At 45.2% G+C, this 19,968-nt stretch overlaps 1 protein-coding gene across 1 annotated transcript in view; it reads right to left on the bottom strand.

The window, feature by feature from the left end:
• Positions 1-19,968, bottom strand: part of MUC13 (mucin 13, cell surface associated) — a 30,547-nt gene that overhangs the window by 2,343 nt on the left and 8,236 nt on the right. Inside the window, exons 3-12 of the mRNA XM_014545231.1 lie at positions 19,770-19,774; positions 16,674-16,787; positions 13,942-14,048; positions 11,217-11,272; positions 9,431-9,594; positions 4,764-4,883; positions 4,298-4,427; positions 3,590-3,627; positions 1,949-2,030; positions 867-1,059 (exon numbers count right to left, since the gene is read on the bottom strand). Coding sequence (XP_014400717.1) covers positions 867-1,059; positions 1,949-2,030; positions 3,590-3,627; positions 4,298-4,427; positions 4,764-4,883; positions 9,431-9,594; positions 11,217-11,272; positions 13,942-14,048; positions 16,674-16,787; positions 19,770-19,774 — 1,009 coding nt within the window. The remainder of the gene's footprint in view (positions 1-866; positions 1,060-1,948; positions 2,031-3,589; positions 3,628-4,297; positions 4,428-4,763; positions 4,884-9,430; positions 9,595-11,216; positions 11,273-13,941; positions 14,049-16,673; positions 16,788-19,769; positions 19,775-19,968) is intronic.

Below are 19,968 nucleotides of genomic sequence, written 5' to 3' on the forward strand. Positions count from 1 at the left end.
CAGCCTAACTTGCCTTATCTCTTCTCTTTAGAAAGTGGTCAGCTCAGTTGGTTGAGCTGGTCCCATGCACTGAAAGTGATCAGGTTGCCTTGAAGTCGGGCGGAGGGGGTGGGGGAAGGAAGTCTGGCTGGAAAGGATCCACAGAACCATGTTTACCTCCAACAGTCCTCCTCAGGCCTGACCTATGTCCTGGGCCCTTAAACAGCCTGGGAATTGTAACAAAACCACAGGGACCATAACCATAGAAGCTTGTAATTTCAAGGGACCTTAAGGGAATCTAAATTAAGCTGCTTCTTCTTCTTCTTCTTCTTCTTCTTCTTCTTCTTCTTCTTCTTATTATTATTATTATTATTATTATTGAAGAAATAGTTGGCCAAGGAATTAAGTGATGTAGCTAAAGTCACAAAGATGGTCAGAGTTAGGGACCAAGTGGTGGCTATTTACAAAGCAGGGAGCTTCTTCTGCTCTTTTTCGTTTGATTAAAAAAATAATAATAAGAAGAAAATAAGGTCTTTGAGGCAGGCAGAGCTTGGTGAAGACACAACAGCCCTTCTTCTTCTTCTTCTTCTTCTTCTTCTTCTTCTTCTTCTTATTATTATTATTATTATTATTATTGAAGAAATAGTTGGCCAAGGAATTAAGTGATGTAGCTAAAGTCACAAAGATGGTCAGAGTTAGGGACCAAGTGGTGGCTATTTACAAAGCAGGGAGCTTCTTCTGCTCTTTTTCGTTTGATTAAAAAAATAATAATAAGAAGAAAATAAGGTCTTTGAGGCAGGCAGAGCTTGGTGAAGACACAACAGCCAGGTCCCTGCTCTGCCCCGGGGCCTTGCCCTCAGGAAGCCAAACCAAGCCCACCGGCTCACCTAATAGTCGGGGCGGGGCATGCTTCTCTGTGCGTAGGGGTTCTGCATGGGGCTGTCCTTGGGGAAGGTGGCTCGGACTTTAGGGAAGAGGCTCCCTTCTGCTCCGAGATTGCTGAAGCCTGTCGTCGACATTCTCAGACTATGATAGTCGTCCTCAATCAGGTTCTGTTCTTCAATACCCTTTGTCTTCGATCTGTAATTAGTAACGGGAATTAGGATCTGACAATGTCAGAAAGTTCCTGAAAGCAAATGCTAATGCCAATACTCTTTTTTTTAAAATGTTTTAAAATTTGCAAATATTTTCAAATTTACCAAATTTGAATTACCAAAAAAATATTGCAGAGTTCTCATACATCATCGCCCAGATTCCCCACTTGTTAACATTTCTGAACCATTTAAGCTTAAGTTGCAGACCTGATGACCCATTACCCATAATATTTCAGTGCAGAGTCCGTAAGCCTGAGGACTGTCTCCTCATAAGCTTCGTGTAACCGTTAAAACCAGAGGGCTAACACTGATCTGACATTACCATCGAATTCCACTAACATTAGATTTTGCTAATGTTAGTATTCTTAAGTGTGCTTTTGAATTATTTACGGAAATAACAATAGAAGTCAAAGAGAAAAGATGGTTTGTGATACGTTTTTCCATTCAAGCCAAGTCTATGTCTATAGAAGCACCTCAGTGAATGAAACAAGTTCAAGGTATAGAGGTCTTAATGCCTTTCTGTATTGGCCTCTTGGGGATAAGCATTTCAAGCCAAGTGAAATTCTTGCAGGTGAAGGAGGCATCTGCCTCAATTCACCCTGATCATGACCTTATTCTTCCTTCTGTCCCTCGGGCCACAGACCTGCCCCTGCAGTGTCCTAGACCAGGGGTTGGCAAACTGCGGCTCGTGAGCCACATGTGGCTCTTTGGCCCCTTGAGTGTGGCTCTTCCACAAAATACCACGTGCGGGCACGCATGTACAGTGCGATTGAAACTTCATGGCCCATGCGCAGAAGTCCATGCACAGAAGTTCTGCCAGCAAATATATAGAAATCAAGGGCATTTCCCAGGACAGGAACACTTCCATTCCATACCTCAGGAAGATAAGTGCAATCACCATGCTAAGAATGAGGATGCCAGCAACGGTGCCCACGATAGTGAGAATCAGCTGAAATGCTGAAAGGGAAAAGAGAAGAGTTAGAGCAGTATCCTACAAGCAAGCCCCCTCGGTCTGTCTCCTGCACAGGTGTGTGTGTTCCGGGGGATCACCCAATCAGGCTCTCAGCTAGCTCAGACCCCTCCAGGGCCAGCTTGGATGGGTCCCTTGCCTCTCCCCCCACCTCCAAACCCCAACGGTATCTTCAGAACTCAATCAGAAGAGGCAGTCTTGCCAGATAAAAGACCAGAAACACGAAAGCGGCCATGGAGGCCATGGGATCTGTAGGGAATGGGATCTCAACCGAGGACCACACTCCCTCCTGAGCTCCGCTGCCTTTGGCTGCCCACCACACCTGACCTGGATGATAACCGGAGGAGGGGGGGGCGGTGGGGGGGACCCAGGAGGTTGGAGTTAAGTTGTCACTCAGAGGAGACAGGCAATGGCTTGGTAGAATTGGTGAGGAGAGAGTCTGCAGGTTCATTACCACCAGCCTCCCTCTCAAGATGTGTTGTCTAGCACGGCTGAGCACTTGAGATGTGGCTATGAGATGGCCGGTGTGTGTAACATGCACAGTGGATTTCAAACACATTTGAAAAACACTGTAAAATATCCCGTGAATAATTCTTATGTTGATTACATGTTGAAGGGATAACATTGTTGATATAGTGAGTGAAATAAAATGTCATTAAAATCAATTTCTCTTTACTTTTAAAAATTTACTTAGAATTTTACAATTTGAAATTAAATATGATGCTCACATTATATTTCTATTAGATCATGCTGCCCTGGACCCTTTCTCTCTCTGCCACCTGACTGTCATGTATGCCTCCACCTGGGTTCACGGGGCCGTAGACCATTACACCTCCAAGGTCATCCAGCCTGACCTTCTCATTGTATAGGTGTGGACACCGAAAGCCCAGAAGGAAGAAATGACTTAGTATATCCAGTTCTGCCAGCAAATATGTAGAAATCGAGAGCATTTCTCATCACTAACTTTGGAGGTGGCTGGAGGCCAAATGTAATATTTCCCTCATCTTGGATCATTTCGTAAAATTTTAAATTTAAAATATACTAGTAAAGTTAGTATTTTCCCAACCTGGTGGGTGTGAAGGGTGGGAGGAAACGAAGCCATTGAATTTGCAACAACAGGTCTCAAACTACTAGGTAGCTCTGAAAAATAGTATTGAAATGTCTGGTGTCTAGTTCTCCTCTCCCCCAACACAAGCATGTTTGGAATACACAAACATGTCTTTTATCCTTTCTAGTAGCAGAAAATGCATAGTTAAGCTACTGTCGAAAACGAATAGGACGGTAGGATGCCCTTGGCTGACTGGGAACTTGTCCAGAGGCGCCTGCCCACCTCTTGGGCCAAGTTCTGTGATTTCCTACAGCAAAGGTGCTGCTGCCTGTGACCTGCGGGCGGGAGGGGCTGGCACCACCCAGAGGACGCGCTGCAGGCAGGTCCCTCCCTCTCTATGACGGGAGCCAGAGGCTTTGGGGGGCTGGACTGAATTCTGAATGGGATTAATGTTTGTTTTTCAGGTGCTTAACAGCAAAGCAAGACTTTTATACTCACAGTCTTGACAGTCGACTCCACTGTAGCCAAATGCACACCTAAGATACAAGACATGACAGGAAACCATGGTAAAGAGCGTGTGGGAGCGAGTCAGAGTTCCCACCCCGCCCCCACGTCTTCCTTTCCACCGTTCTCTCATCCTCCCCTCCCTTGTTCTTTCTCCTCTTTCTCTTTCCTTCCTTACAGTCCCAATCTCCAGGTGAGCATCTTCCACGGAGCTCTAGAAGGTTTAGGGGGCAGGCGGGAGGATCACATAATCCCAGGAGGTCTCATTTTCTACTGACGGAATACTCCGTCCCCTGAGCTCTGGGAATATTCAGCAATCCCGGGGGAGCAGAACCCCAGAGGCATGGAGCATAGGGGGACCCCCTTGGGCTGGGAGGCCATGGTCTCTGCACTGTGCGCTGAAGAAAAGGATGGATATCCTCTGAGCTTCCGTTTCCTCACCTGCAAACGGGGGACTGACACGTTCCTGATGGTGCTGTTGTGTGAGAGGTATCCCTAGTGCGGCTCCCAGCACATAGAAGTGTCAGAAACTACTGAAGACATCAATGGCAACGATGATGATGATGATGCTCTATACCTACTGACTGACGCCAGGATGTCAGCTTTCTGACCCTAAGCCATGTTGCATAAGCTCTATCCTTATCCTTTACCCCCTAACCAGCTCCAGCCATGGCAGGATAAGAAGGGAGTGGTTTCTCTTACGCTTGGCAGCTCTCCTCGGTGCCCTTCTGGTAGCCCGGCAGGCACATGCAGTTAGAGCTCCCATTGCTCTGCACCAGGCACTGCATGTTGTGCTCCGCATTGCAGGTATCAAGACACTTTGGACCCAAAGCTTCAAAACAGAGTGAATTCTGGGTTATCTTCAGAACCAACCTCTTTAGCCCCAAAGTGATATGTCACAGAATACAATTTTTCACATTTCTTTTTCGCGGCAAAATGAGGTGCTCCTGGGCTGTGCACAGGGTGTGCCCCGAGAAGCTGCCCACGGGCCACTGCACCAGCTCTCGGCCAAGCCCCCGCTTCAGATATATGTCTGGAGCCAAATGTCACAGCCCTCAGAGCCTGAGATGCACCTGGACCCTTGAGCAGTAAAGTTTGTGTTTTGCAAATGTGAAAGGAGGGAGGGCAGGCGTTGTGCAGAACATTTAGAAGCAGGTGGAACACTTACCAAGACATAGAGCAGTCTGTGGGTTGGGTCTTGACAGCCCCGGTTTACACTTGCACACCAAGATATCCCTGCAGTCGTCTTGCTCATTTACACACCCATAGAAATCACACCGATTTTCCTCTGAGGGGCACAGATAATTCCAAAATACATTTGTTGTTATAACTGTTGTTATAATTGCCTTTTAATAAGTTTGGGGATTTAACAAATGAAAATCTGGGATTCTAAAACCCGACTCCCCAATCCTCTCTTCCATGACGATTTCCTTACATTATTCAATTAGAATTAATTCCATCGAAAGCAGTGCAATTATGTTCCAGTTCAAGATACCTTTTGTACCTCGCTCGATGCTGGATTCCACAAGGGACACAGTAGCTATAAAACTTTTGGGTCCCATCTTGGTAGAATTACATGTTTGAACCCACAGAGAGTTCAAACAAGCAACTCATAATCCAGACTTTAAGTACAATGGGACGTTAGGGGCTCAAGTTGCTAAAGGTAACATCATGGAGGAGATGGGAATTGGGCTGCCTTGAAAGATAGTGAAGATTTGAACAGCCAGAGGAGAGGCAAAGTCTTTCTAAGTAGAGTAAACAAGGCATGAGCAGAAGCAAAAAATTCTTGTTAGGGAGTCGTGGTGTTGTATGTGGGTAGGGGAAAGGCAGTGTGGTAACGGGGAAGAGAATAGAAAATTCTTGGCTGTGCCATTTGGGCTCTTGGCTATGGGCTCTCTCTGCTCAATCATTTGATTTTTGGTGGGTCCAAGTTCCCTCAATCTATAAAATGGGGCGAGTAATTCTTACTTCACATGATTGTTGTGAGAACTGAATGAGCTAATGTAAGTGCACGCCCACTGTCAGAGTCTCAACAAATAATCATTCTTTTGTTCATTCACAGGTGTAGCAGGGTTTGAATGCCAGGCTAAGGACGAGGACTTTTATCCCATAAGCCTGGGAATTCATTGGTAGATTCTGAGCAGGAGCAAGGTGTGAAAAAGCAATCTTCGAAGAATGTTAGTCTAGAATGGACACACACACAGTACAATATCACTCAGCCATAAAAAGAATGAAATCTTGCCATATGTGACAACATGGATATATATAGGTCCTAGAGGATATTTTGCCAAGTGAGATAAATCAGAAAGAGAAAGAGAAATGCCATATAATTTCATGTATATGTGAAATCTGAAAAACAAAATAAACAAACAGAAACAAACTCATAGATACAGAGGACAAATTGATGATTACCAGATGGGAGGGAGAATGAGGGAGTGGATGAAAAAGACAAAGGGATTAAGAAGTGCAAATCGCCAGTTATAAAAATAGTCACAGGGATGTACAGTACACACAGGGAACATAGTCAATAATACTGTAATAACTGTATGGTGGTAGATGGGTACTAGACTTATCAGGGTGATCACTTTGTAAGGCATATAAATGTCAAATCACTGTGCTGTACACTTGAAACTAATATAATATTATATGTCAACTGTAGCTGAAAAATAGATTTTAAAAGAATGTTACTCTAGAAGCAGGTTGGAAGGCATTTGGAATAAAAAGAGGAGTCTGAGACTAGACTAGGGGGAGAGAATAGGAGGTAGAACAGTTATGTGGCTACTCTCTTCTAAACATCCCAGACCTGTAACAAACCTTCCTTCATGCTATTTAAAAATGCCTCCGATTAAAAGTCTAGAGAAAAAAATTCTACAACTTTTGACACAGCAGGCAGACCCTGTCTTTGCAGCAGAGGCAGGAAGCAGAAAAAGGTGTTTCCCCCTAAAACAGTGGTTCTCAACCTTCCTAATGCCGCGACCCTTTAATACAGTTCCTCATGTTGTGGTGACCCCCAACCATAAAATTATTTTCGTTGTTACTTCATAACTGTAATTTTGCTACTGTTATGAATCGTCATGTAAATTTCTGATATGCAGGATGTATTTAGGCGACCCCCGTGAAAGGGTCGTTCGACCCCCAAAGGGGTCGCGACCCACAGGTTGAGAACCACTGCCCTAAAAGTTCTGAGCCTCTCACTTTCATTTGCTGGGCGTGCAGGCTGCTGTGGCCACGTCTAACTGGCATCCTTTGGTGATTTGTTAATGTAGGTAAGAGCGCATGCCTGGTCTCAGAGTGGAGGGATGTTGAGAGGAGTTGTCAAGAGAGAGCAATTCTCCAGCCGAGGTCAAATTGTTTCAAGTGTGCCAGGGCTTCAAGCCAAGGCGGTTACAGAGGAGAGCCCAAACGAGAGAATTACACAGGGGACCCCAACTTTATCTTGAAGAATGCATGGGTTATTTTCAGCCGGCAACCACTCTGCGTGGCCAGTCTCCATGCTGATGGGGACCCCCGGCTTCCTCGCACTTGCTAGAAGTCTCATCTAGCCCAAAACAGAGTGTATGCTAAGGTTCATCCTGCCTTGCTGACAATTTCATCTTCCAGGGAGTAGGGGTTGGGACGGCATGAATTGCTACTCTGCACCAAATACTGGCCCAAGGAGAAATCGATGGGCAGGTAGAAGTGATGGGTCCCTTGGAATACAAGAACGAAGTGATAGCCAGAGAGAGGAGTATGACTTTGACGGAGTAAAATTTGGAATGTTCAGAAGGGAAAAGGTGTAACTCTGTGGCATGAGACCCTGAAAGACGAATACAATTCTGAAAATGTAATTCTCTAACTGTGTAGTTGCTAAATGAGCTGTAAAAAAAATGTGGGGAGAAGGTCAGGGAATAGAAACTGGCATGGTTTGCACAGGAAGCTGTCAAATGAGACATAAAAAAATATGGAAAGAAGGTCCCCAAACCAAAGACAGAATATTAAAAGTGTGAGAGAAAGGCTAGAGCCCCCAAAGAGCTCAATAACCAAACCCAAAACAACAACAAAATCCAGTAACAAAGAGCAAAGGGATGAAGTGGGAAAATGGGTAAACGAATGGAGGTGTGTGTGTGTGTGTGTGTGTGTGTGTGTGTGTGTGTGTGTGTGTGTTTCATGCTATAGGGCAGTGGTTCTCAACCTTCTGGCCCTTTAAATACAGTTCCTCATGTTGTGACCCAACCATAAAATTATTTTCGTTGCTACTTCATAACTGTAATGTTGCTACTGTTATGAATCGTAATGTAAATATCTGATATGCAGGATGGTCTTAGGCGACCCCTGTGAAAGGGTCGTTCGACCACCAAAGGGGTCGCTATAGGGGCTCAAAGAGAGGCCAGGCCTGCTTGGTGTAGTGTTGATGGATAACATAAGACAAACAGAATGGCTCCCAACTATTTTCTCCAGTCTCCCTGCCAGAAAATGACACTTAGATGGAAAGAGTTGAGTGGACATTGCTGACGGGACTGCAGCCCAAGGAGAGCGAACAGTAGGAGGAGCCCCCATCTCTTCCGGTAGAATTTAAATGTCTTATCATAGAGCATTTACACTCCAGGTCCTGAGAGAATAGTGAGGGTGTTTGTGAAATCTTGAAGAAAGAGAAGAGATGCTGGAAAGCTATAAATGAACAGGATTTATTTATATTTTCAGAAAGAGAAGTTTGGGACCCTAGGTCAAGGAGGTCACAATCATTAAAGAGTAAACATTGTAAGAGACTAAAGAGTTTTAGAAACATCGAAGAAAAGGACGGGGGAGGCAGGAAGGGAATCGGGAGTATGATGGGGTGGGGGTGGGCGGGCAGGGAGAAGAGGACCTCAGGACGGGAAAGTACCCGTGTCAAATGCTGCAGACAAACCAACTGTGCCTTGGCAGACGCGTTTGGACTTGGCAGCAGGACTGAGAATCAGTTGTACAACGCTTCCACCGTGGCTGGCTCTCTAGATGGGGAACTTCTGATTACTGCTGTAATAGTGTCAGTTTACTCATGCCTTCCTGGACCCATGCCCTTTGCTAGGGCCTGACACACTGCTCTTGGTCATGTGAATTGCTTGGCCATCACGACAGCTATAAATGTGCCATAAGCAGAAACTTGAGAAATACCTATGCGTTGAGACACCCTCTCGCTGCTTTTGAAACTCTTTAGGACTAGCCTGCTGAAGGATGAGAGACCATGTGGAGCAGGGACAAACCATCCAGCTGAACCACCTTAGATCAGTCAGCCCCCAGCTGACCCACCCAGCAGCTAACAGCAATTGCTTAAGTGAGCCCAGCAAAGATCAGCCATGCCTGGCCTAGATCAGCAGAACTGCCCGGCTGGGCCCAGTCCAAGTTCTGACCCACAGAATGATGGCTTTACAATAAATAAATAGGCCACTAAGTTTGGGGTGGTTTGTAACACAGCAAAAGTGAATTGTTACAGCAAGGCTATGAGTTTGTGTATCCGCCTAAAGGGGAAGCAGAATAGGTAAAATTTCTCTAATCGCTTGGAAAGCTATAACTTGGGACAAAGCCCTCTTGTTTCACCTTGCTTCCTCTTTCCCTGTCCAGAGACTATTTGTTCAAGGCTACCTTCCAAAAAGAGAAACAAACTGGTCAGTTTGAGGAGTTGAGAGATAGCTAGAAAGGAGTAGAAAGCAAGTGAGAGAAGAAAGGGAGTAAGAATGGACTAGTAGAAAGTCCATTCTTGGAGATGTGTAGATTCAGTTATCCAATTCCTCTTGCCCCCTTCTTACATATAATGGGAAAGTTTACAAAAAGGTAGGTGGTTGTTCAGGTAAATTTTGAATAAAATTATTTCATACTTACTAGTATAGTTTGAAAAGGTATTAGGGTTGCTTGCAACTGCTTTATTAATTGCGTTAGATACGGTCGTCTCATTTTCTTCTGAAGTTTCTGCAAAAAGGTTTACTACTGTTACATCAACCAGCTTGTCACCAGCACGCATTTCAGATCTTGCTGGAGCAGATATTCTGAAAATGAAATGAATTCACCACTTGAGGACCTGAACACAAGCATCAACAGATTGGTCTTTGAACTTCCTATCCTCCCAAGTCTCCCAGTTCCCATCCTGATGCACAGATACAGCCATAGTTAGGGGCCTAATCAGGAGGCTGGGTTTGCAATAAGGTAGCAATTTATAGGCCCAGAGCTCTCTGCTCAATGTGTGTTCAGAGGAAACCTATGGCTAAAGCAATATCCCATTGGAGGATCCTTAGAAAAATTGTGGACAATCATTTTTAGAATCTAGGAGCCTGGGACTAACCAGATGGTCCCAGGTATACAGATGAGGTAACCCAAGTTCAGAGAGGTTCAAACAACTGCCTATCCATGCAGCCAGGAAGCGCCATGGCCAGGATTCAGATTTGTCTGAAGCCATCCCTCCCCACTATTCCTGTGTTATCCAGTCGTGCTACAAGCAGGAACTCCCTGTTGTCCACTAAACCAAAGCAAAGGCCTGGAACGGGGCCAGCCCTCCAGCAGCCGTCCCCTGTGAACTTCCAGCTTTACAGCCTCTGTGTCAGGGCCCCGCCTCTCTGCCTGCTGCCTGCCCCTTGCCACTCGGCACTGTGCCTGCCCGTTAGTCTGCCTGCTGGTCTCCTGGCTGCCAATCACACTTGCCCCTCATTCACCGTCAGCTCAAAACTCACCAACTTCAGGAGGCTTTCTCTGAATTACATGCATAAATATACACTGTATCTTATTCCACAAAGAATTGACAAAGCTTATAAAGATAGATGCGATAGTCAAACCATAAAATATGGATTCATTAGGGCTGTTTTTCCTGCACAACTTCATTCATCCTAGAGCAGTGGTTCTCAACCTTCTGGCCCTTTAAATACAGTTCCTCATGTTGTGACCCAACCATAAAATTATTTTTGTTGCTACTTCATAACTGTAATGTAAATATCTGATATGCAGGATGGTCTTAGGCTACCCCTGTGAAAGGGTCGTTCGACCGCCAAAGGGGTTGCGACCCACAGGTTGAGAACTGCTGTCTTAGAGCAGTCTTTCCTTGGGCTGCAGCACCTGGGTGTGAATGTGCTTCCGAGAAGGCTGTTACAGAACGGCTAACTTCTTGAGACCCCTTTGCCTCTTTGTGTCCCTAAATAGCCCTCAACACTGGTCACTGCATATTGATGTGCTCAGTAAGTGCTGGTTTTTACTGCAGGAAGAGCTCACTACGGGTTCTTCAGCAGCCAGCGGTGGGATTTGGGTTTGTCTCCCTCACTCCCCCCGTATGCGGGAAGAGATGACCAGAGCCACTCATTCTTTTCCTGGCCCCTGGAATGCACATTCCGGGGACTGACCAGGTGTGGTTTGTAGCCAAGGAGTCAAACCAAACAAACGGATCCAGGTGATGCCCTGGACCATGCATGCAAATTGCTGAAGAGCCAATCACAGGCAGCATCTTGCTGGCCTCAGGGTACAGTCTGCCCAGCCACACCAAGGTCAGTGTGACATCAGGCTGACCACCTCTTCCTGACCTGTGACTTCCCACTGGCGGCCTTAGTGCTGCATAGGGAACTCAAGAGAAGATGAGAAGTCAAGCAAACGCACACCAAAGTACCCCACTGGTCCATAGCAGCCTTACCTTACTTTATGAATCACAGTCTGTCCATAATCAGGATTTTTAAATGCATCTGCAAACTGTGGCAGAGAAGAACAAATTTAGTAACAACTACCAAGAGGCAGGGAAAGTGATACTATACCTAGGTTTTAACATACATACATTTCTAAACTCCTGTATATAAATACACATGGTTCATTGCAGCAAATTATTTATTCTTGATATGCTCTCTAACACCATTCAGTAATGTTTGCTGTAGAATGGTAAGAATTTAATATAAGTCAGGGTTATCCAAGAAAAAGTTGGAAACCTAAGAAAGCAAAATTAATGGTCATACTCTTAAAAATTAAGGTGACTAACTTATTAGGTTTGTCTTTTTAAAGTCACGGTAAACTTTTGCGTATTTATTAGACGTATCTATCTGCCTGCTCCATACACTCATCAATTCACCTAAGGAACGCTTCTTCAGTTGCCTACAAGGCAAGTACACCAGGGGATAAGACGGCAGGCGCCATCCAATCAGGCCTGCCTGGCCGCCACTGCACAACAGAGCCAGCAAGTGAGGAGAAGGCAGGTCTGAGGTCAGGCAGATCTGGGTTCAAATCCCAACCTTCTCCCTCATCAGCCTGGTGACCTTCAGAGGGTTCCTTCACTTTCCCGGTCCTTGACTGCCTAATCCACAAAATAGGCACCACAGTATTCTCTCTCCCAGGGGGCTCTTTGGAGAATTTAGAAATGTTACACATACAATGCCAGGTCCTGCATGCAACAGGGCAACTCCAAATCAGGGACTAGTCATTTGGGTCCAGCTGGGTAAAACAACGGATCCTGGGAGACTTCTCAAGGTCTGAGCTGGGACTGCCCCAGCTACCAAGTCTGCTGAGAGGACCCTGCAGAAAGGAACTTGTCTCTATTTTCCTATCTCTTGGAGTTGCAAGGGAGTTCTGGCACATCCCTTTTGGATTCACAGCCTCTTGGAAATGAAAAGAACTCTCTCTCCCCTTCCTGGTGTCCCTGGGACCATCAAGACCTGACTGAGACCAAGTCCCTAAACTGGTCTCTGGAGCTGGAGGGGCCTTTTGGTGGCCACAGTGGTCAAGGAACTTGTCTCTATTTTCCTATCTCTCGGAGTTGCAAGGGAGTTCTGGCACATCCCTTTTGGATTCACAGCCTCTTGGAAATGAAAAGAACTCTCTCTCCCCTTCCTGGTGTCCCTGGGACCATCAAGACCTGACTGAGACCAAGTCCCTAAACTGGTCTCTGGAGCTGGAGGGGCCTTTTGGTGGCCACAGTGGTCAGTGCTGGGTAAAGGCACATGAGAGCCCTAGCTGGTTTGGCTCAGCGGATAGAGCGTCGGCCTGCGGACTCAAGGGTCCCAGGTTTGATTCCGGTCAAGGGCATGTACCTGGGTTGCGGGCACATCCCCAGTAGGGGGCCTGCAAGAGGCAGCTGAATTGATGTTTCTCTCTCATGGATGTTTCTAACTCTCTATCCCTCTCCCTCTCCCTTCCTCTCTGTAAAAAAATCAATAAAATATATTTTTTTAAAAAAAGGCACATGAGAAAATCCAGGGCTCCCTGGAAGGAGGAGCACCTTGACGTTGCCTTCTTCAACTCATCCCAACTGACTCTCATCCAGGCTGGCAAATGGGAATGTGGATCCAGAATAAGAGGAGATGACATGAGCAGCTGGCCCATCGGGCACAGGGGGCATGACTGGGGCCAGGGCAGCCGGTGTTTTATCCCAGCAGTGCCAGGCACCAGCTGTTCCATCCTGGGCACTAGTTCTCTCTGTACAATCTGTAAACTCATTTGGATAATCTTTTTTTATATGTTATCAATTCTAATAACAAAACTCTTTTGTAATGATGTAATTCCGAATGGAAAGACATTGTCATAGAATAAGACCTTAGTTTTTACAGTAATGTCTTGCTACACTTTGAGTAACACTGGCTGGATGCCCTCTGCAAGCCCCTGCAGGTCCCACCCCTGTGGTTCTGGCGTGGAGATCTCGCGTGGACGCAGCCGCTCACGATAACCACAATGGAAAGGAGCAATTGTGCACCCTGGCATTTTTGACAACAGAGAGGAAGAGGATCAGATGTGCCTTCAGATGGAGTTCCTCTTCCAGGTATTAAAAAAACACACTAGCTCAGAAATGTATGCATGTTGGAATGTAAAAAAAAAAAAAAAAAAAAAGCAACATCTTTAAAAGGCTTTCTCTTTAATTCTGTGGAAATAATTCATTTTATATTTTTAAAATATATTTTATTGATTTTTTTACAGAGAGGAAGGGAGAGGGATAGAGAGTTAGAAACATCGATGAGGGAGAAACATCGATCAGCTGCCTCCTGCACACTCCCCACTGGGGATGTGCCTGCAACCAAGGTACATGCCCTTGGCCGGAATTGAACTTGGAACCCTTCAGTACGCAGGCTGACGCTCTATCCACTGAGCCAAACTGGTTAGGGTGGAAATAATTCATTTTAAAACATCATTATATTTACCTGCTCATTTAAAAACATTCTAAGAGCTTATGTAACGACCGGTGTGGCATGGCTGGAGCGAGGACCATGGGGAGGCCCAGTGCCCGAGGAAGGTTCCAGGGACTCAGGTCAGCTGCTGTTCACCGACCAGTCAGAGTGCATTTCGCTACTTGAACAACTACTGGGACAGCTGTTCCACCTGAGTATCAGCCCTATGCTCTGCGACTCAGTGTTATACAGGAAGGAAGGTTGGAAAATACTTACAAATTTTGTAATTTCCACATATAAGTTTTGATAGGCCAGCGACTTTTCATCTTCCAAGCCAGATGTTTCTGGTACCTTTACTTTAATTGTTCCAGGGAAAACCTTTCCTGAAATTCAAGCGGAATCTTTCTGTAATGTTTAATGTAAAGAGGGTCATTTTCATGTTGTTTAAAAACATTCTTTAAAAGAATTCTAAGCATTATATGATGCTGTGACAGGAAGCCTGGAAATGCGATAAATGTTACCCCAAATCCCACCCAACCTAACACAGCCATTTCCATTTTGGTATAAGGTATCCCCAACTTTGCAAAAGTGCGCTTTATGCCACCTCACTTTGACGAAAGGCCTACATCAGGACCTGTTTCGTGAACCAAAAGAAACCCTAAGAGGATTTTTGCTTTTATAAAAAAAGGTGAAAATCAAAAATAGTGTTCAGCGTTTTAAGTAATTAATTAATTTGTTAATCCTCACCCGAGGGTATTTCTTTTCCATTGATTTTTAGAGAGAGTGGAAAGGAGGGGGAGAGACACAGAGAGAGAAACATCGATGTGAGAGAGACACATATCGGTTCGGAGCTGGGAGATCAAACCTGCAACCAAGGTATGTGGCCTTGACCGGAATCAAACCTGTGACCCTTCAGTCGGTGGGCCGGTGCTCTAACCACTGAGCAACCATCAGCATTCGGCATTTTGCAGCAAGCTGCTATAGAGGCAGCTCACACCCTGAGCAGTGAGAGTGGCCCACCAGCTCCTTCCCTAGAAACACCCCTCAGCATCCCAGACCAAACGGCCATAGCTCTGCACTGTGTCTGCACTTTATCTCTATGTGTTTTGTGCTTTGTTAGCAGTATGGCTCCTAAGATAAATGCTTCTTCATTTTATACCATTTTGGTGTACAAAAGGTTTTAGTGGAAAGTTCTGCTTTCAGATAGCAGGGAAATCTATATTTCCCCCAGTTCCTTTTTTCCTATGCATAGTTTATATCATTATAATCCAAGTTTATAGCATGAATCTTCTTTACTTATATATACTAATAAAAGGGTAATATGCTAATTAGACCTGGTCGACCAGACATCTTCAACTTCCTTCTGGACAAAGCCATGGTGGTGGGGGCTGAGGCAGAGGCGGTTAGGGGGCAATCAGGCCAGCAAGGGAGCAAGCAGTTAGGGTGCAACCAGGCCAGCAGGGGGGAATTTAGGGGGCAATCCGGCAGGGTGGCAGTAGGGAGCAACCAGGCCGGCAGGGGGCAGTTAGGGGGTGATCAGACTGGCAAGCAGAGGCAGTTAGGGGCAATCAGGCAGGCAGGTAGAGTGGTTAGGGGCAATTAGGCAGGCCTACAGGGGAGCAGTTAGGGGGCAATCAGGCCAGCAAGCAGAGGCAGTTGGGGGTGATCAGGCTGGCAGGCAGAGGTGATCAGGCAGGCAGGCAAGTGGTTAGGAGCCAGCAGTCCCGGATTGCGAGAGGGATGTCCAAGATTAGAGAGGATGCAGGCTGGGCTGAGGGACACCCCCCTACCGTGCACAAATTTCGTGCACCGGGCCTCTAGTTATTAAATAATAAGCATTTTAAACATTTTCCCAAATTATTACTTGGTCTTTATAGCTATTATTTTTTAAAGCTGCATAATATTCTGTGAAATATATGTTCCCTTCATTGATGTAGTCATTTTTGTTTTTTAGCACTTCTAATTATTTAAAAGGGGGGAGGTTGTAATGAACATATTCATGCCCACACCTCTCTATATTTGGGGTCATTAACTTAGAGATAATCCCTAGAAATAAGATTATTAGCATGAAAAATAACATCCTTTCAGCTTTTGAAATACCTCTAATCCCCGTGGCCAATACTATGCATTTGTTTTCTATACAATTGATCTGTTCTGGCAAGGGGGGCATTTCTCATTCATGAAAAATAGAAGTTCATTACAGGAAACAGCCTTGGAAACTTCATAGCACCCAGCTGATCTAACCAAAAAGTGTTACGTCAAGTTTATGGCCATTTGCTCCTAGTGTCCATTTCTAGACCCGAGAGGCTCTGAAGTCTCTAAAAATGGGGTTTGCTATTATGGAGCCAGCAAATCCTACGGCAGAGAACCAACCAGGCTTGTCTGAACACGTGGTCTTAGGCACTTCCCCTCATTCTGCCGCAGGGTCCCCACACGACAGCACTACTTTGTGCAGTTGTTGTACCTTTTCAGGGCCTTCGACACCTGTCATTCCCATTGTGTCCTCATGGCACTGTTCCCTTGGACAGGAAAAGTGAAGGGACACATCCACTCCCAGACCTCAGGACTAGCCCACCAACCTGACTGCCCATTTCCTCTCACACTTGGTTCCACGGAGACAAAGGCAGGAGCCATCTTTCTAGTTTACTGGCCTTTGTTGCCTCCAAATGTTCCTCTACCCCTCGTATCCTGGAAGCTCTCTTGCCATTATTTTAAGTTTTCTATTCCACTTTAATTAATTAATTAATTAATTATATTTTTATTGATCTCAGAGAGGAAGGGAGAGGAAGAGAGAGATAGAAACATCAATGATGAGAGGGAATCATTGATTGGCTGCCTCCGGCACGTTGGGCCGAGCCCGCAACCCAGGCATGTGCCCTTGATCGGAATCGAACCTGGGACCATTGGGTCCGCAGGCCGACGCTCTATCCACTGAGCCAAACCGGCTAGGGCCTATTCCGCTTTAGTTATGAGATGCAGCTCTGCATGGTTCATCCTTTATAACTCACCTTTATTGCATGTGGAAGAATTATAGTAATACCCATCAGTACACAGACAAAAGTATGAATTATTCAGACCCACACACGAAGCATCACTGCTACAGGAATCTTCTTTGCAAGGACCTGAGATGAAGTAGAAAGAGGTGAAAAATCCACAGAACAACAAATAACACCCAGAAACATACTTTTACCTTTTCATGCCTCCTTCCTGGGAACCTTCTATTCCTTGGTTGTGTTATTCCAGGGCACACCCTGAGAGGAGTCAGAAGCAAATACATATTTTCTTATGTATCTAGGGAGCTTGTTGCTGAAATTCTGGAACAGGTGCTTGTGAACAGTAAAGGTCAGAGCTTGGTGGGAAGACTGTGCTCAGAGCAGTCTTCTAATTCCCAGGAGCCAGGAATCTCTGCACCTCAAGGAACCTCAGGAACCTTGGTGTCTGACCCTCTAACACCAGATAGGGCTCCCCAAACTATTTTATAGAAATCATCATATTTTTAAACATTTATTTTATTTTTCCATCACCATTTATCTCTATGTTCTCTTCCACCCCCACCCCCACCCCCACCGGCAATCACCACACTGTTGTCCATGTCCATGAGTTCTCTCTCTCTCTCTCTTTTCTTTTTTGCTCAATCCCTTCAACACCCTTCCACCCCAGCTGTCTGCCTACTCTCTATCTATGAGTCTGGCTCTAGTCTGTTTGGTAGTTCAGTTTGTTAATTCAAGTCAAAATATGGGTGAAATCATATGGTACTTGTCTTTCTCTGGCTGGCTTATTTCACTTAGCATAATGTTCTCCAAGTCCATCCCTGCTGTCGAAAAGGGTGAAATTTTCTTCCTTTGTACAGCAGAGTAGTATTCCATTGTGTAAATGTACCACAGCTTTTTTATCCACTCCTCTACTGATGGCACTTGAGCTGTTTCCAGGTCTCAGCTATTGTAAATAAAGCTGCTATGAACATAGGGGTACATATCTTCTTTCAAATTACAGAAAGAACATATTTTAAGGAAGGTGTAAGTAACTGTATGATAGGGATGAACAGGCAAGAAGCTCCAAAAAGAAACTAGATGCTGTGTTCTGGTTAGCATACATGATATACAGATCCATAATGTGCCGGAGACCAGCTCCAGCATGTCATAACTTCAAGAGTTCCATCAAAAGGTTGATGAGGCTTGGGGACTCAGCAGGGTTGAGTCACACATGTAGTCACCTGTTGGGAATGGCGGAAGGCATTTCCCCAAACCTGGATAGGAAACTGACTGTGGCTGCCAGACAGCTAAAAGGCATTTTAATCTACATGTTATTGCCTCCTACTGGCCAAACACCTGAACAGCCGTAGGCTAATTCCCCCATTCTGACGATGGACTCTGTACTAAACCCTGACCCTTTGAATTTGTATATCTCTGCCTCGCCTCAGGACAAGTTGTGTTAATAAAAAGCATGGGGTCCCGGGGACGGAGAGAACCTAAGACCTTAGACTTAAGATCTTGAATCTTAGCTCCTTTAGCTAAGCTCCTCTGACCCCCAATGCCTTTCAAAATTATATCTCGTCTCCGGACTCTTTATTAGTCTCTGGATTCCTATAACATCTACGCACAGCCTTCTCCAGATTCCTGAACCCTTCTTGATGCTGGGACAAGAACCCCGGCAATAATGAAAAGGAAGGAATGTTAAGGGGAGAATGTGGATTAAGTCAGTGACCATTCTAAGAGGAATCCATGAAATGACACTCCACCCTCTGGCTTTCTGAGTGGATGACTCGAATAAATGGTTAGGATATTATTGCAGTTGTTTTCTGCACTGCTGGCTGGGACCCCAGACCAGGCAGGGTGCAGTATCTTTTTTTTATCTCCAGAGATCAGATGGGATCCAAGGAAGAAATTTAGGTCAGTGGCCAAATGATGATCTTGGCTGGCCATTTTATTCATCTCTTTCAAATGAAATGATTCTGAGCTTTGATTTCTGAATAAATTAAGTGTCTGACAACCATCAGAGTTGTCTGGTTGCTTATGAACCTGTAGGTGGATATAGCTTTTTTTAAAAAAAAAAATCTACATATAAGGTACAATGTGTATAACATGCTCTTTTTTTGTGATTAAAAGGGGGAATGCACACCCAGCCAGTGTGGTTCAGTGGTTGAGCATCCACCCATGAACTAAGAGGCCACTGGTTAGATGCCCTGGGTCAGGGTACATGCCCGGATTGCTGGCTCCATCCCCAGTATGGGGCACACGGGAGGCAGCCGATCGATGATTCCTTCACATCATTGATGTTTCTATCTATCTCTCCCTCTCCCTTTCTCTCTCTCTCTCAAATCAATAAAAACATATGAAGAAAAGGGGGGGAACACACAAAAGCGCACAAATATGTATGTTTATATTTGTATAGATTATCTATGGAGGGAGACACAAGAAATTGGCCATAGAACTGGCCTCTGGGGAAGGAAACTAGAAACCTGGATCCTAAGGATTTAGGACAGGAGGGAGATTTAGTTTTTACTGACTATACTTTTACCCTGTCTAAGCTTCTTTTTCCACAACTAGTGGCCCCTCCAAACATGAAAGACTGGGAGCCAGATCGTACATAAAGGCTCCATTTGCTTAATCACCATTTTTTTGGGGGGATCTATCAGAGAACACTGGGGAAGCCGAAAGACGTAAGTGTAGGGAGACTCAGCTTGTTCTGTGACCTCGGGTAAGTGGCTGCCCCCTCGAGGCCTCTGTTTCCCTATCTGAGAGCAACAGGGTTTATCCAGACCCTTCAAGCCTAGGTTTGAGGATTCTTTTAGACCAGGATTTGACAAACAATGACTCATGAGCTAAATCTGGTCAATCTTCTGTTCTTATAAAGTTTTATTGGTGCACTGCCAGGCTCATTTATTTGTATAGTGACTATAACTGCTTCTATGTCAAAATGGCAGAGTGGAGTAGTTGCAAGGAAGACCCTGTTGTGACCCACAAAATGTAAAATATTTACTAGTTTGCCTTTATCAATAAAGTCTGCTCACCCCTATGCTGGACCAAGCTTTGGGAAATGAGTCAGGTGGTTTGTTTCAATAACTTTGGCTTGAGGTCAACTCTTAGACAGTATTCCCAGCACACCTGGCCTTTGGACAATGGCCCCGGTCATGTCTAGGGCTGTGTGAGCACTGCTGTTGTTTGGCTTTTTATCCCTCAGGCTCAAATTCCACAAATTGGCTCAAACTCCTGATTATGATTGGCCACCATCATAACCTGTCCTATTTTTCAATAACACCTGAGAAGGAATAAGGGTAGAGCTGACTCCTTCCTTATATAAAGG

The sequence above is a fragment of the Myotis brandtii genome, unplaced genomic scaffold, assembly GCF_000412655.1.
Source record: "Myotis brandtii unplaced genomic scaffold, ASM41265v1 scaffold4, whole genome shotgun sequence".
NCBI lineage: Eukaryota > Metazoa > Chordata > Mammalia > Chiroptera > Vespertilionidae > Myotis > Myotis brandtii.